The sequence below is a fragment of the Carassius gibelio genome, chromosome B6, assembly GCF_023724105.1.
Source record: "Carassius gibelio isolate Cgi1373 ecotype wild population from Czech Republic chromosome B6, carGib1.2-hapl.c, whole genome shotgun sequence".
NCBI classification, from domain to species: Eukaryota; Metazoa; Chordata; class Actinopteri; order Cypriniformes; family Cyprinidae; genus Carassius; species Carassius gibelio.
In genome coordinates this window covers 23,807,480-23,822,388 of record NC_068401.1, presented here as the reverse complement: position 1 = coordinate 23,822,388, position 14,909 = coordinate 23,807,480, and the positions used below count along the sequence as shown (strand labels likewise).

The 14,909-nt window shown below is 36.5% G+C and overlaps 1 protein-coding gene across 14 annotated transcripts; it reads left to right on the top strand.

The window, feature by feature from the left end:
* Positions 1-1,748: 1,748 nt before the first annotated feature.
* LOC127959929 (protein cordon-bleu) lies at positions 1,749-11,014 on the top strand. 14 transcript variants are annotated; one of them, XM_052559400.1, is made up of 13 exons: positions 1,761-1,902; positions 3,381-3,464; positions 3,672-3,820; positions 3,927-4,125; positions 4,312-4,537; positions 5,020-5,061; positions 5,180-5,286; positions 5,595-5,816; positions 6,694-6,802; positions 7,992-8,133; positions 8,227-9,479; positions 10,139-10,177; positions 10,422-11,014. In XM_052559400.1, the coding sequence occupies exons 3-12, from the start codon at positions 3,729-3,731 to the stop codon at positions 10,165-10,167; spliced, it is 2,421 nt and encodes an 806-aa protein (XP_052415360.1). In that variant the 5' UTR covers positions 1,761-1,902; positions 3,381-3,464; positions 3,672-3,728; the 3' UTR covers positions 10,168-10,177; positions 10,422-11,014. The 14 variants fall into 14 exon arrangements, with proteins under 14 accessions (XP_052415368.1, XP_052415364.1, XP_052415360.1 ...); XM_052559408.1 differs by having other exon boundaries at positions 1,749-1,767; positions 3,720-3,820; positions 10,139-11,014; XM_052559404.1 differs by having other exon boundaries at positions 1,749-1,767; positions 10,139-11,014.
* Positions 11,015-14,909: the final 3,895 nt, after the last annotated feature.

Sequence of the window (14,909 nt, the reverse complement as noted above, 5' to 3'; positions counted from 1 at the left end):
TAATAAATACATATTAAAAACTAGCTTTTCTAAACTTTTTTTATTCTATCTGTTTTCTTTTTATTTATTATACAACTAACAAAAGCAAAAAAGCTTTCTCTATTCTTTTTCTATATTTTTTTTCTATTTCTAAACTATGAAATTCCAGATGATTTGTAGTGGAAAAACTGTAAAAGGACATATTTGTAACAATTTAGTTTTCTTGTTTTTGTTTTCAATAACGTAAGTTAGGGTGTTTGTGTAAAATGTTCTGTTATTAAGTTAATGTTTATTTCATCATTGTCACATGTGTCGTGTCATTGTCTCTGTGGTCCTATGCACTGTCAATACACAAGTATTGGCCATATTTTATGGACAGTCCACTTACGTGGAACTGAACTATCATGTGACTTTCTGTTTTGCTTTATTATGGTGGCTATCTGTATATTTTAATGTTATAATAAGATATAAGTTTTGAAATATACAGGCATTCCATAATACTGGAAATTTTGCCACAATATTTTTATAGTGAATTTCTGGCAACCACAGCTGCCATGTTTTTACAGTACTGGGATGTAAAATTGCTCTAAGTTAAAGAATCACCCTTAAATGACCTAAAACATTAAGTGCTGTAAATGCAAATTGACTTGAGATTCATCAAATTCATATTTGCACCAATGAAAATTACAGCATCATATTTTTTCTTAGGATTAAAAAGGTGAATATTTGCTAATAAATAAAATACCCTCAAATATAAATAGCCTAGTCCACAGCACAGTTACATTAGCACTTAAGTGTGGCAGTACATGCCTTCATTAGAACGGCTCTGCTGAATATCTCTACTCACCCACTGACACTAAACACACACAAGTTCATGAATATCTCTTCAGATGCCAAAATAAGCACATGACCAGAAAGGCAAACAGACAGATGAGAAAAGATTCAAGGTCTGACTTTTCTGTGTGGAGCTGGCCGCTGGTCAGAGGATGTGTGAAATAAACAGTCTACTGAGAGATGGCATTGTGACCCGCTGCGAGGGGAATGAGGTCATGTTATCAACCTGAAATGTAAACACATGGACACACAAGGCTATATTTGTGCATCTTTCTTTGTGTGTGTGTGCTCCTTTGATGTAATGAACTCTCACTCCTTTAACTGACTAAAGCATTTTTGTAGCATACAAAATATTCCTTGACAGTGTTCTTCAGGGTTGTGGAGACTAGAAACCTCTGTAGTGCTTACAGATATGCCAAAAAGTTTTCCTGTTGTATGAAAGTGATGAATTACTGCACTTCTGTGTGGCTCTACTGAGCAAGCAAAATGTGTTGAAATGAATCAACGACTTGCAGCTGACTCTTTTGCACACTCTGAGACAACAGACAACCACTATAAGCTGATTACTCCTCCATCATGTGATTGGCCACCAGTTCTTGAAGATTGCTAGAGCATTAGCACAAGTAAGCACAAGTAGATTGATTTATTCATGACCACATAGACTACCATCTTTCTCTCACATTTTCTCTCAGGATTTAAGACCTTATTTACTGACCAAAATCACTAGCAACCACATTCACTTATTAACAAATATTTACCTTTCCTATATTGCGCCTTAAAAAAATGTGAAATGTAGTTGAGTAAAATCTAAGTTATGTCAACTCATTAGCCTTAAAACAGAATGTTACATGACTGTCTTTCTTTCTCACGCGCGCGCGCGCGCGCACACACACACACACAAACACACACAGGAAACAGATTTGTTGATGTCACAGTACTGGGCATGTCCATAAGGTAGGCTACCACTGACAACACTAGAGGATTACCAAAGCTTGTCTTCGCATCTACTTGTTTCTTTGCTCGTTTCGTCCTCCTTTTGTTTTTAAACGGCTGTTGTCGGAATAACCCCTTAAAGAGGACTGAAGATAGGTAAAGTAAGGATTTGAATACGATACAGGTGCCAAACATTGCGTAATTGTGTCCAAAACTTTATTCGGTAAGAAGTAAAAGCACTTAAGTTAATCCTGCTGCGATGTAACTTACCTTTTAAGATCGTTGTGAATGTATCGTTAGTCTGAAAATTACAATTTGTGAACAAACGAAAAGTTCAATTAGCAGATGGGTTAAATGTCTGTGTATTTCTGATTGCCCTTACTGAGCAATGGTTGGCCATGGTCGGTAAATGCGCACCAGGTGCACGTGCGTTTGGAGTTTTATTAGGAGTGTGTTGAGTTTATTCTCGTGGGAAATACGCGTGGCTTGATCTGCGTTTCTCCGCTTTGCACCGATGATCAGCGGCGGGGAGGCGTGAAAGAACTCACGCCCAGATATGATAAACGTGACGCTCCAGCAAACGAGCACCACACACCCAAAGGCGTTGGCTCAGCTGTATTTTTAATTTTCGTCACTTTCAGAATAGATATTTATTTATTAAAGTAAATTTTCAGTCATTTTGTTTCATTCCAGTTTGGAGTTTATAGTGATTTGGACGAGATTTTGTTTTGGTATGTATCAGCGGACACTGTGTAAAAAAACTCCACGCTGTTATCAAAATTTAGAACATACCCTAAAAACCTTGATTTGTGTGATTGCGTTTTTAGCATCAATTGAACATGTTAATATTAATGTTAAATTAATAAAAAAAAATTAGTTAAATATTTGGATTAAATAAAAGAAAAATACTGCAGTATTAGTAACAAGGTTGAAATTTTTAAGCTGGGCAATCTAGTTTGGCGCCAAATATTGATTTGTAGAAAATGAATTGTTTCCTTTTCTTGTTTGGTTTGATGATTGTTAAATTAACACAATTTATGTCAAAATATACAATACAGTTACTTACACCACCTTAAAAAAACGTTTTAAGGCTGCATTTATTTTATGTAAAATAAAGTAAAACTTTAATTATGAAATATTAACATTTTAAAATATGATTTCTATTTTAATATATTTTTAAATGTAACTTATTCTTTTGATGGAAAGGATGAACTTTTTTTAGCAGCCAGTCTTTGATATTTTTTCAATTTGATTTAATGCATCCTTGCTGAATAAAAGTTTTCATTTCAGTAAATTGATTACCAAGAAAATCTCGATACTTTTGAGCAGTGATGTATAAATAAGGAATGATTTACTTTTGTGCTCTGTTGGAGATTGTGAGAAAGTGGTGGGACAGAGTTAAATGAATTATAATAAAATTAAGAACTAAATTATATTAAATTCTGTGATTAACTGTTGTTTGGAGGGGGGTTGGGGGCAATTGATGTGTTGAAGATTAACATAACAAAGCACATTTAACCAAGTTTGTTTAATATGATATTAAGCCAAGACATCCGAGTTATTGCTCCAATGACCATGGGATATGAGCTTTTACTGCTTAAAGCAATTGTGAAATGTGATTCAATGTCTAACAGGACCCATCGCTGAAAGTTCAGTCAATGGAACATATCTGGAAATTGCACAGCCATAGCTGAGACACAGAGAGGATTTTCACACAGGTTGGTGATGTGATTAATAACAAAGCATTCTGCCATGAGTGTGTCACAGTGAATGTCACAATTGCCTTCATTCCAATGAGCTACATCCAAGAAAAACAAATCCATGGGTGACTGTATCTGGATGGGGTTTCATATCACTCCTACTTGGATAAATTATAGGGTGTTCTTTGAATGACCCTTCAATTAATTTTTCTGCTTCATCAATAGGACACCCCAAATCTACAGTGTCATCTGTCCTTCATTTACTACCTACAGAACACACACATGGATATCCAAGAAGATCTCATAGACAGGGACATCACTCTGAATGTACTGCTCCCAGGAGGACAGGAGACCACGGCCACAGTGCACGGCAGGTGAGCAAGAGGGAAAGAATATGTGATATTGCACATTTTCACCAATTCTTGCACTGAAATGACCACCCAGTCATAATTTAAATGACTTGTGTCTGTACACTTGCAGTAAGCCAGTTATGGATGTTTTGGTTACACTGTGTGCTCAACACCATCTCGTTCCATCGGATCATGTCATTAAGCTTGTTTCCACGAATCAAAACCACATCAATTTCAAACCCAACTCCATGATTGGCTCTCTTGAGTTTGAAAGAGTTGTCCTGCAAACTAAAGGATGTGATAACAAGAAGAAACCCCATGTTCCTGTGGTAAGTCTAATTGAAAGCTTGATTATATCCATATCTTATAATTTAACTTAAATTACCGTATCATCTTAAAATTCCATTTTTAGTGTGTTGTCAAATTTCAAACAGTTAATCTATGGATGTGGAACTTTTTGTTGCATAAAACGAGTGTGTTATTAAAAGTATGAACTCCACTCTCTCTCAAAACAGGCAACAGTTCGTCTTCTGGTTAACTACAAGAAGTCTCATAAGGCAGTAGTACGAGTCAATCCTACAGTGCCGCTGGTTGAGCTGATGCCCATAGTGTGTGAGAAGTGTGAGTTCGACCCTGATGCCACCATCTTACTGAGGACATATCAATCAGAGGAACCTCTGGATCTCACCAAAACACTCAATGACTATGGAATCAGGGAGCTGTATGCCAAAGACATTAAAGGTTAGGGGAGAAAAAAAATCACTGTAGTGACATTGTGGCAATGTTGCATACTGTATCATTAATTTAAAAATGATATACAATGTGCAGTACATACTGTGTTTAGTACACAGTATAGGTCTCATTCATTAACAATTGCATGAATTATTCAATATATTTGTGATAAATTTACACTTAATTGGCACATTTTCATGTGCATGGGAATGTGATTTTTTTTTTTTTACCTCATTATGTTAATGAGTTTGGAGGATCACAGATGAGTGACTGCAAATCTAATTTGCATAAAACATACCCAAACCATCTCCATATTCTTTTTTGTTCACAATGTTTATACATAGATTTCACACACAAATGTATAACAATTCACACAGTTAGTGAATGAGACCCTATGTTTGAACGAGGCATCGTCTGACCTACAGTACATTTACATATGTAAATGGAGTCATATAAATCTTTTGAAGTTAAGTACAATTTTTTTTTTTAAGTGGTACCAAACTATCCTGCTGATCCTGTATCAACCCATAAAGGTACCAAACTCCAAACAACCACATTTTGTAACAAAAAATATCTTTATATAATTGTAATATAATATCTGATGTTTGTCCTTGAAGGTTTGATTTAAGAGACTATTTTGTGTTTGTCCAGGTGGTGAGGAAGAACAGAAATCCTCAGTTAAAGAAAAGAACCACAGAGGGAAGGGAAACAAAGGTTTCTTTGGATTATTCAAGAAGAACAAGAAAACACCTGAGCAGGTTTGTACACCCGTCAGTCTGTCTGGTTTTGCAATCTGTGCAACCTGCTGGTTGTCATATTTAGGAAATGAGGGGAAATTTCATAACCGAACTGTAAAATTGTAAAACACTTGTGACGGTCCACCCATCTGTCTCTGCATCTGTTTATCTTTTGGCTTTCCTTTGCATCTGTTTATCTTGCCTTATGTTTATGGACATTAATGCAGTTTGCATATTGAAAAAATAGTCATTTTCGGCAATGTTTGACTCCTTTAAACACAATCAGTGAATTTCTTTTTTTTTTTTCCTCTCTCTCTTTTATTCTACAGGCTATGATTGGCAGTGCTCCGAACTCTCCTGAACGGAACGGCCAGCGTGTGGACAGGGTGAATGGTGTTAATGGTCACTCAGCCTTACCCATGGTCCCTGCCGACATGCCAAAGAAGAGACGCGCTCCACGGCCTCCTATGACGGCGTCCCAGAGTGTCGCCTGTGGGCATCACACCACTGACTTTTCCGACCCACCAGAGAGTGACTCTGCTAGAAAACAGGTGGGACTGCTGTGGGCGTCTCCATTCCAGTCCAAACAAACCTGTACACCTTGGCCATCCGATATTCCTATTAGCATGTATCACTGTTGTTTTATTTTTTTTATTATAAGTATTTATTGATTATTTTGAAATAGCCTTTGTTTTTATATTTTCAGTTTTCATTTTTATTTTGGTGTTTTTCTTTCCCATGCTTTGGTAACTTTTTTATTTTATTTTTTATGTTCCTATTTAACTTTAATTTATTATAAATATTATTCTTTAATAATTTTAGTATTGCACATTCTTCATCTAATATTTATTTTTTCAGCTTTATTTCAATTAAATTGAATTAAAACTGTACTAAACCATAACAACAGTGACATGCAGGAATGTGCCGTTCTACTGATCAGAATCCAGTTTTATAGTTTAAATGGTAGTGTAATTATTCAAATAAAATAGTATTTAAGTGTATGGTTCTGAGGCATGTTTTAAATAGCATGTTAATTTTCTGCAATGTGTATATATTGTCCATAATATTCACATTTTATTTGCTTGGAAAACTGTATATACCGACTTGATTTGCAAATGTAGTATTGAACAAAAACAAAATTAATTACTGTATCCCACAGTGCAATGCGCTCAGTTTGAACCTCGGTGTCCACTTTGACGAGTGAGCTCGTAATAATAGCTGCATACATTTTCAAACAGAATTAAATTTTCTTAATAAATTAAACGATTGATAATTAGCTGAATTTAATAAGCGTTGTAATGAGATTATGCGAAAACTACAGCATATTATTTTTTAAAGTTGCATAATGCATACTGTTTCACTTCAACTGTGCAAGATGCATTAAGCTAGTATTTTATACCAAACATAACCTCTTTGTGCCTTGCTCAGGGTCACCTCAGTCGTATCTTTTCCACCGAGTCCTCCCTTAAAAGGACTAAACGGAGAGCTCCGCCCCCTCCATGTGATGGCCCCACCCCATCCGATTCAGACAACAAAGGTAAACTTTTTATTTTATTTTTATAAGTGTTCTTTTAGTTTTCTATGTTTAAGCATTTGTTAATACTTGTTTGCATGCAAGTGCTGGTTTCCTAGATGCCAACTAAGTACATGCAATTTCATCATAGAATCAAGCTTGAACAAATGTGAGAATGAATACTATCTTTCTGTTTCCCAACTGTGTTGGATTAATTATTTGCTCTTGTTTTACACTATACTACCAGGAGGGGGAGCCTAACAGGCAGCAGTCTCCTTTCCTCCTCTTCTCCTCCATGCATGCTTCTCTGTTCCTGCTTTCATCGGTGATGGGCTATTTGTCCTCTGTGTCTTTACATAGCCTTCATGTCTTTTGCACATTGCACTGAACTCTGTCTTGTTCGGTTATTTAATTGGTTTCCTTGTTTAATGTCACTGTTGCTTTAAACTGTAATGTGATATCTCTTTCTCCTTGTTAGAACAAAAATAATGTAGTATTCTAGAGGAAGTAAAACACTCGGGTCAATAACAGTCAGTGTAATTTTATGCCTTAGAGAAATGGGGTTTCATTGTAGTGTTTGTATGTCTTTTTTCAGTGTTTGTCAGGCAAATCTGTAGCACTATCACAATATTTGTGCCTTAGTTTTGAGCCACAGTTCCCACGATGGCTGTCATCAGTCTTTGATATTTTTATCTACACAATTGCAGTTCAGCTTTATGAAATGTCAATCTTTTTTTATGTTGGGGTCAGAAGAAATGTTTCTAAGAATTTGTCTAAAATTATTTAGACAAATTCTTAAACTTTAGAGAACTAAAGACTTAAACTTAAGAAATTCCAAAATAAATTCATCGGCCACATCCAAAATTTTGAATTAAGCCTGTTTAGTGTTATGATTTAGCTTTTTGTTAGAACCATTTTAATGTTAAATTTGTATTAACGTTCTGTGTGCTTGTCTTTTGTTTTCTTTTTCTTCAGGCAGAATTTCATTAATTGTTATTTAATGTTTTTTTTGCCAAATTCACTTTTGAAATAAAGTTTACTAATGTTGATTCATATTTGAATAAATTAAATGAAAGTACATACTGTACACTGTGCTGTTTGTTTTGCCAAGGTGCTATATAAGTGAGAGGTTGCAGATGAGATGATTTTACACGTAATACACGCTCATAAAAACACTACAGCATCTTTATCATAACACTTTGTTTTGCTTCAGTAGAGGATGCTCAAGGGGATGAAAAGAGTTCAAACAAATACAGAGCTCACATTGCTGGCTACTGCCCTGCAATCACTAAAGTTATGAGTGAACTTGCCGAATCTCTGCAGGAACGCCAACAGAGAACACTATCTTCTACAAAGTATGTTCATTTTGTTGAATTCATTTCTTCATTGTTCACTTCTTGTGTTCTTGAAGTAGCTGATAACTGATTTCTTCTCATTTCCCTCTGTAGTTCTTGTATATCCCAGCAGCAGCTAGCAGAAGATTCTTCTAAGGGTTTGTTTTCTGAGCATCACACCCCTGAGGCTGAGCTTAAGGCACTTTCTGGCTGTCAGCTGCTGAGAAACCCCTCTGAGAGAGAAGGTTTGACCACATTCACCGTGGTTCCCCAGAGACGTCAGCAGAGCAGGCAATGTTTTGAGGTGGCGCTTAACTTACAGACACCTGACACTGCTAAAGCCGAACAAGAGCTGTGCCCTGGAGACCCAGATGCACTAGAGAACCCCGATGCACTTGAGAACCCCATTACAGAGCTTCCAGAAGCAGTCCCAACTGAACCTTTTAAAAATGGGTGCAAGGGTTCAGATAAAAGCAACCCCTTACCAGAGGTTGTACATCCTGAGGAGCAAGAGAATCAAGCTTGGACAGATGTAGAGAGTGAGAATTTGGAACTTAAAGATGAAGAGGACCAATGTATTCATCCAGAAGACATGGAGCTGGAGAGTTCAGAATCGCCCCTAAGAGGTGTTGGTAATCTAGAACATTTAGGCAGTACAATGAATAATCTAGAACTAAAAGGCACTTGGGTTTCTCAATCAGAAGCAGCTGATAAACTTGCTGACATGTCCCCAATCGATCCAAAGTCAGGCCCTGTGAAGCAAGAGGAGATGGAAGAAGATGCTTTGGTGGAAACTGGAGAAGAAAAGGATTGGGTAGAAGAATACAAAGAGAGGAGAAGAAAGTTTCAAGGTGCTGGTGGGTATAATGATGGTTTGAAAAAGTTAGATGTTTGGGGAAGGATTCAAAGAGAATTTACAAACATGCAAGAAGAGACAACAATGCAAGAAATGGGCTTCCCATCACCTCCACCTCCTGTCTACTGGGATGACAATAATAGTGAAAATAAAGAAGATGAAGAAAACAGGCGCGAGCAGGAAATGCAGACGTACGATGAAGACCTTGACCAGTATGCGAACTTGGACTCAAAGCCCAGATGTGCGCCTTATCTGCACTACTCCAAACCGAAATCCCACTCTACCCAAACTAACAGTGATCCAGGCACCACTAGTGCTGACAATAACTGCAGCTCTAATCCAGAACCTCATAGAACCTCCATTTTATCTAAATCGCATTCAAGCTTTGACCCCTGCCCCTCTACAACCGTGTCTCTTTTCGCCTTGGCTGTTTTCCAGAAAGCGAAGCGCTCCAAACCAGGGCTGGATCCTAACTGCTCCAGGAGACAGGAGCTGCCCAGAAACACACACAGTGAGTAAACTGATCAAGACATCACTGAAATATTAATAGAAGGTCATTAATATTAATGAGAGGGTCAACATTTTTGTTTGTCAGTTACAGAGAGAATTTAGCAAATTACATTGATGCCCTTGCATTGCATTGTCAACCAACTTGTTGACAGCTTATTGGGCTAAAATATATACTACCAATCCAAACTAAAAAATATATATCGAAAGTGACTCAACAAATGAGGACAATGAAAGAGCTATAGAGAGGGAGAGAGAGAGAGAGAGATAATATGAAATGTTTCTCGAGCAGCAAATCAGCATATTAAAATGTTTGTAGAGGGATCATGTGACTCTGGAGACTGAAGTAATAATGCTGAAAATTCAGCTTTGCCAAAGATATTTTAAATAATATAGCAAGTAATGGCAGCCAGTGAGCATTTGGGACAGTAACGTAGTTTATCATTTGTTGCCTGACTGGAAACACAACAGGATGAAAAGAATGTATAGACGTATTGCAGATGTGTTGGTTACTTCATTGTCACAAGAGCAAGGTTTGTCTGGGTCAGCTGAGTTATGTATTTGTACTTTGTAAGGTAAATGATGTCTGACACTCATAATAGTATCTTGTTTGTTTAATGGGCATCTTACTTCATTCAGGCATGTTTTTGTGTGCGTTTATAGTTTTTGACGTAAACTTTGATGCGTTCTAGCAGTCATGGGGTGAGTATGAATGCATTGTACCGTATGACAATGAAAAACTTTTTGAAGTGACTCAATCTAATGACACCTCAAGTGTATGCTCAGTGTAAAACCATACAATGTACTGCATGTGGCTTCCTGAATGACTGACATGTGCTAAAAATGGACCTGGCTCTGGCTTTCAAACCTGGTTCCAGGAAATACAGAGCTGCAGATGAGTCTTGCAGAACGATAAGACTTACCATGGTGTCTTGTTTTTTTCCAGGTAATTGATGTCCAGTCTGAATATGGGAGTGTTCATAAATAAGGAAGAGACGTTCTTCATCAGAATGAATAGGACACACTATATTAAAACGACACCTGTTTCTTATAAGATTATCTGATTCCGTGTTTTAGCACTATGTATATTTTGGATGGATGATGATGATGATGAATATTTTGTAAGCTTTACTTTCATTTTCTTGTTTTGTTGACTGGTTTCACTGAGACTTTCAGAAAGGAGGATTTTTCCAACCTTTTAATTGGCTCTCACAGGAACAATATGATGCCAGGAGTAAACTTTGCCTCAATGGGATACATGCATGTATTCATATGTGTGTGTGTGTATATATATATATATATATATTAATGAAAGCTTGTATTGCAGAGTTGGTCTTTTTTTTTGCCAGAGAAATTAGTCCTGAGGAACTTGCCAGGATACTGTTTTCTGCATGTTGTCTTTTGTATTTTTGAGCTTAAATAGCATTTGTTCATAAACAAATGTCAAGCAAAGTATGTGTCGTCATTCAGATTTGAGAAAAAATATAATGGCCAAGACCGAGTGGGTTGTGCTGCGTTAAAGAAATAGTTCACCCAAAATTTTTGTCATGACTGATTTTTGAGAAATGTATTATGTCACTTGCTCACGAATGGATCCTCTGCATTGAATGGGTGCTGTCAGTGAGAGTCCAAACAGCTGATAAAAACAACTCTAGTCAAAAAAAAAAAAAAAATCCTAAATTGATTCATGTAATGATTTACTGATTATGTTGCTGTCCATCATAGCTCCATTCTAATGTGCTTTTCCTTCTTAAAATGGCAAAAAGCATGCAACCATCATGGTAAAATGTTGTGAATTGTAAGAAATCCTGAGTAATTGTTGCTCTTTGGTCCCAATAGTCTATGATATACTGTACTCATCCTTGTATATGGCTTGGGTTCCAGCAAGTCTATAAAAGGTCTATACGTGGAGAAATGTCTTTTAACAGTCCCAGTGAATGATCATTCTTTGTGATATGTTTTTTAATCAATGCTGTTATACCCAAATGCAATTTGTATGGCGCAAACTCATTTAATGTAACCGTTAAGATCACTAGGAGGCAGTATTTACCAAGAGTGATAAGTGCTTGAGAACGGTGTATTGTGCATGTGTTTTTATCACAGACACATCAAACACTTTTTTTTTTTTTTTTTTTTCTCGCTGGTCCTGATGTGACTCACGTACTTTGCGGATCCTTTCAACTGTCACTTTCTTAATGATAAACACACGGGTCAAATCACAGATGAGAACTTTTAAACCAGCGACACAGTGTTTTGTGTGTTTTTAAATACCTACCACTTTCTGCTCGTAACATCTTTTCTGTCTGTTAAGACAAGTTTTATAGACTTCATAAAACTGAGGGAAAAAGCTGTCGGTCTTGCTTTATTCTCTGGGCGGCAAACAGCATTAAAAAGGATGAAGTTTATTTATCTACCTCGCTTTTTGTTTGAAGAGGACTCTTTCAAGGCCGCAACAGCCTGCAGAGCGGTTGCATCTCCACCTTTTAGACCTTCAGCCATTTCTGATTTTCCTCTCTCATTTTCAAGGCGTGTTTTCCTGCCCTCTGAGACACCTCTCTGTGGTGTGTAGGAATGGTTTTCCAACAGGCACGACTGATTGAATAGGACCCCGCCAAGCACAATGAGGGGCTTTTCATCAAATTGGCCTATTGAAATCCACGTGTGGCCATAAACACTGCGGGTATATGTTTGCCATAGCCGATTGGGGGTTAGGTGGGCTTTATTGGGCATCTGACCCATGCATGTTTTCTATTTTATAAAGCTAGTTTGGTTTACGTGTGTGTAAGTATGCAGAGGAACTGATCGAAACGTTCTCATGTTAAAATATGCACCTTGTGTAAAGTCCACTGGTGGTGCATGAGATGGAGGAAGCGTCTAGTTATCCCTGGTGGACTGGTGCCTTTCTCACCTTCCTCATCAGTATTCTGGGAAGTTTGTGGCATGCATACTTCCTACTGGTCACTGAAGCCAGATCAGCGCTCCCCCAACCCCCGCGCAGCACAGACACGCCCGGCGAGAGCAGCGCGCCATGCACACTCATGAATACTGATCACCTAAAGCCCTAATTAACAATCAGAGCCAAACTTATTTACATAAAGTCTGTCTCAGATGAAGCTGTCAGACAGATATCAGCACTTAAAAATCCAGTGAAATCTATTAGAATATGATGGGGCGCTGAGTTCAATGGCACAGCAGCCAAAAGTAACAGTTTTGGCCTGCAGAAAAATATTATCATTATATATTACATATACACATTGTATGAAATCTGTTAGACTACGATGGGTTGTTGAGCTCAATGACACAAGTGGCCTAACAGTAACTATTCAGGACTGTGGGATTAATATTGCGGTATTAATCTTCTCTCAATAAAAAATGAATATAAAAATACTTAAAATTACTTATTCAAATAAATATATATATATACATTATGCACATAATAAGTGTGTTATGTGTATGAATTAATGAATTATTCTCTTGGGGGCAACACACATTAAATCTCGAGAATGAGCATAAAATCTTAAAACACTCACGTAAACATGATACATTATATATATTAACACACACACACACACACACACACACAAGTAATTTTTTATTGTATTTACTTGATTTTCATGCTAATGTGTATTGTACCACAATAATAAATGAAATTAATATAACAAATTATCATCTGGTGGTGCATGCATGTTATATATATGTAATACTGTATGATATGTATGAATTGCCATTATGGTGGTACACACACAAGCATGAAACTCAGGCAAATACGGTAAAAACATTATATTATTTTACCCAGCTGTGTGTACTGTATAAGGAGTAATAGTTTTCATCTGAATGTATGCCTGACCTTTCCGACTGTCCAAAAATGTCACTTAGGCTTTCAGGCACGGAGCTGAGTTTCTCTTTAACGTTGCCTCCCACAATCTCTGACATTTCCTCTGATGTCACCACATTCTAACCCCCACAATGCTGTGCGGATGGCCTCTCCTCCCTGCCCTTACTCAGAAAGACAGAGAGAAAAGACAAACAGACAGGCTCTATATATAGTCTAGAAATGGACAAAAGAACTAAGAAAATTTTGTAATCACAACCTCAACTTCTTCACTTTTAGTCCTGTTTTCTTTAACTATATGCAAAATATTGCTGGTTGTCAGTTCTCTTTTCTATCCTGAATTCTTTGCATTTTGCTCATGCTGCTTTCAGATGCTTCTGTGTATTTAAAATGAAAACATACTTTTTTAAAAATTAAAAGTAATTAAAACAATCCTAAATGTCATGGTGCTCTTTCTTTTCTTAATCTCTTTCAGTGTTTATTCTTTCTATTTTTCATTCTGTCAGATTATCTCTCTTTCATTTTCTCTGCCATTTGACACCAGGGTCATTAACATGTCACGGCTTCACTGGCTAATATGCAGAAATATTCGTAATTTATGCTAAACTTCTGCCTTTTATGCAAAATGATAATCGGAGACAGGGACATGAGTGGCTCTGTAATTAGCAAACATAAGAAATGTGGATTAGAATGAAATGATGTTGAGCTTGGTGAATGAGGTGCTTGACTTATTTCCGCACAATAAATGCATGGGGAATTTGTCTGCGATGTCATGAATTATCATGCATTTTATATGTTCAAAGTTTATTTAATATACATTGGTGCATTATACACCCTAATACAGTTATTCAAATGCATATATGCACACATTCACAGTTTAAAACAAAAATGTCCACTCCGATTATAATGAACATAATTGCATTTTTTGAGGCATGTTAACAGTAGAGAGCAAAGATAAATAAAAATTAGGGTGAGAAAAAGAACAAAGGCCTCTTTGTATACTATGCATTACAGATTTGTAAATCTCAGGTACAGAAAAAGCTCTTTGCAGTTTTTTTCATTGTTTATTCAATTACACAGCATCAAATGAGTAACCTATGTGACCCTGGACCACAAAACCAGTCATAAGTAGCACAGGTATATTTGTAGCAACAGCCAACAAAAGCCTCCATTGTATGGGTCAGAATTAATGTTTTTTCTTTTATGACAAAAATCATTGGGATATTAAGTTCATGTTCCATAAATATATTTTGTAAATTTCCTACCATAAATATATAAAAACGTAATTTTTAATTAGTAATATGAATTTCTATGAATATCATTTGGATCATTTTAAAGGCGATTTCTCAATATTTCGATTTTTTTCATCCTCAGATTCAAGATTTTCCAATAGTTGTATCTCAGCCAAATATTGTCCTATCCAACACCAAAAAATAAAAAATACCAACAACAACATATAGGAATTAATTATAATATAAAGTCCAAAAAGAAATTAGACGACCTTTCATGACTCTTCATAATATGACAACATAAAAATATTTTCTCACAGTTGTTTTCAAGGACTTCCCGCCCTTACTTTGTGTACAACATCAGCGAATGTTG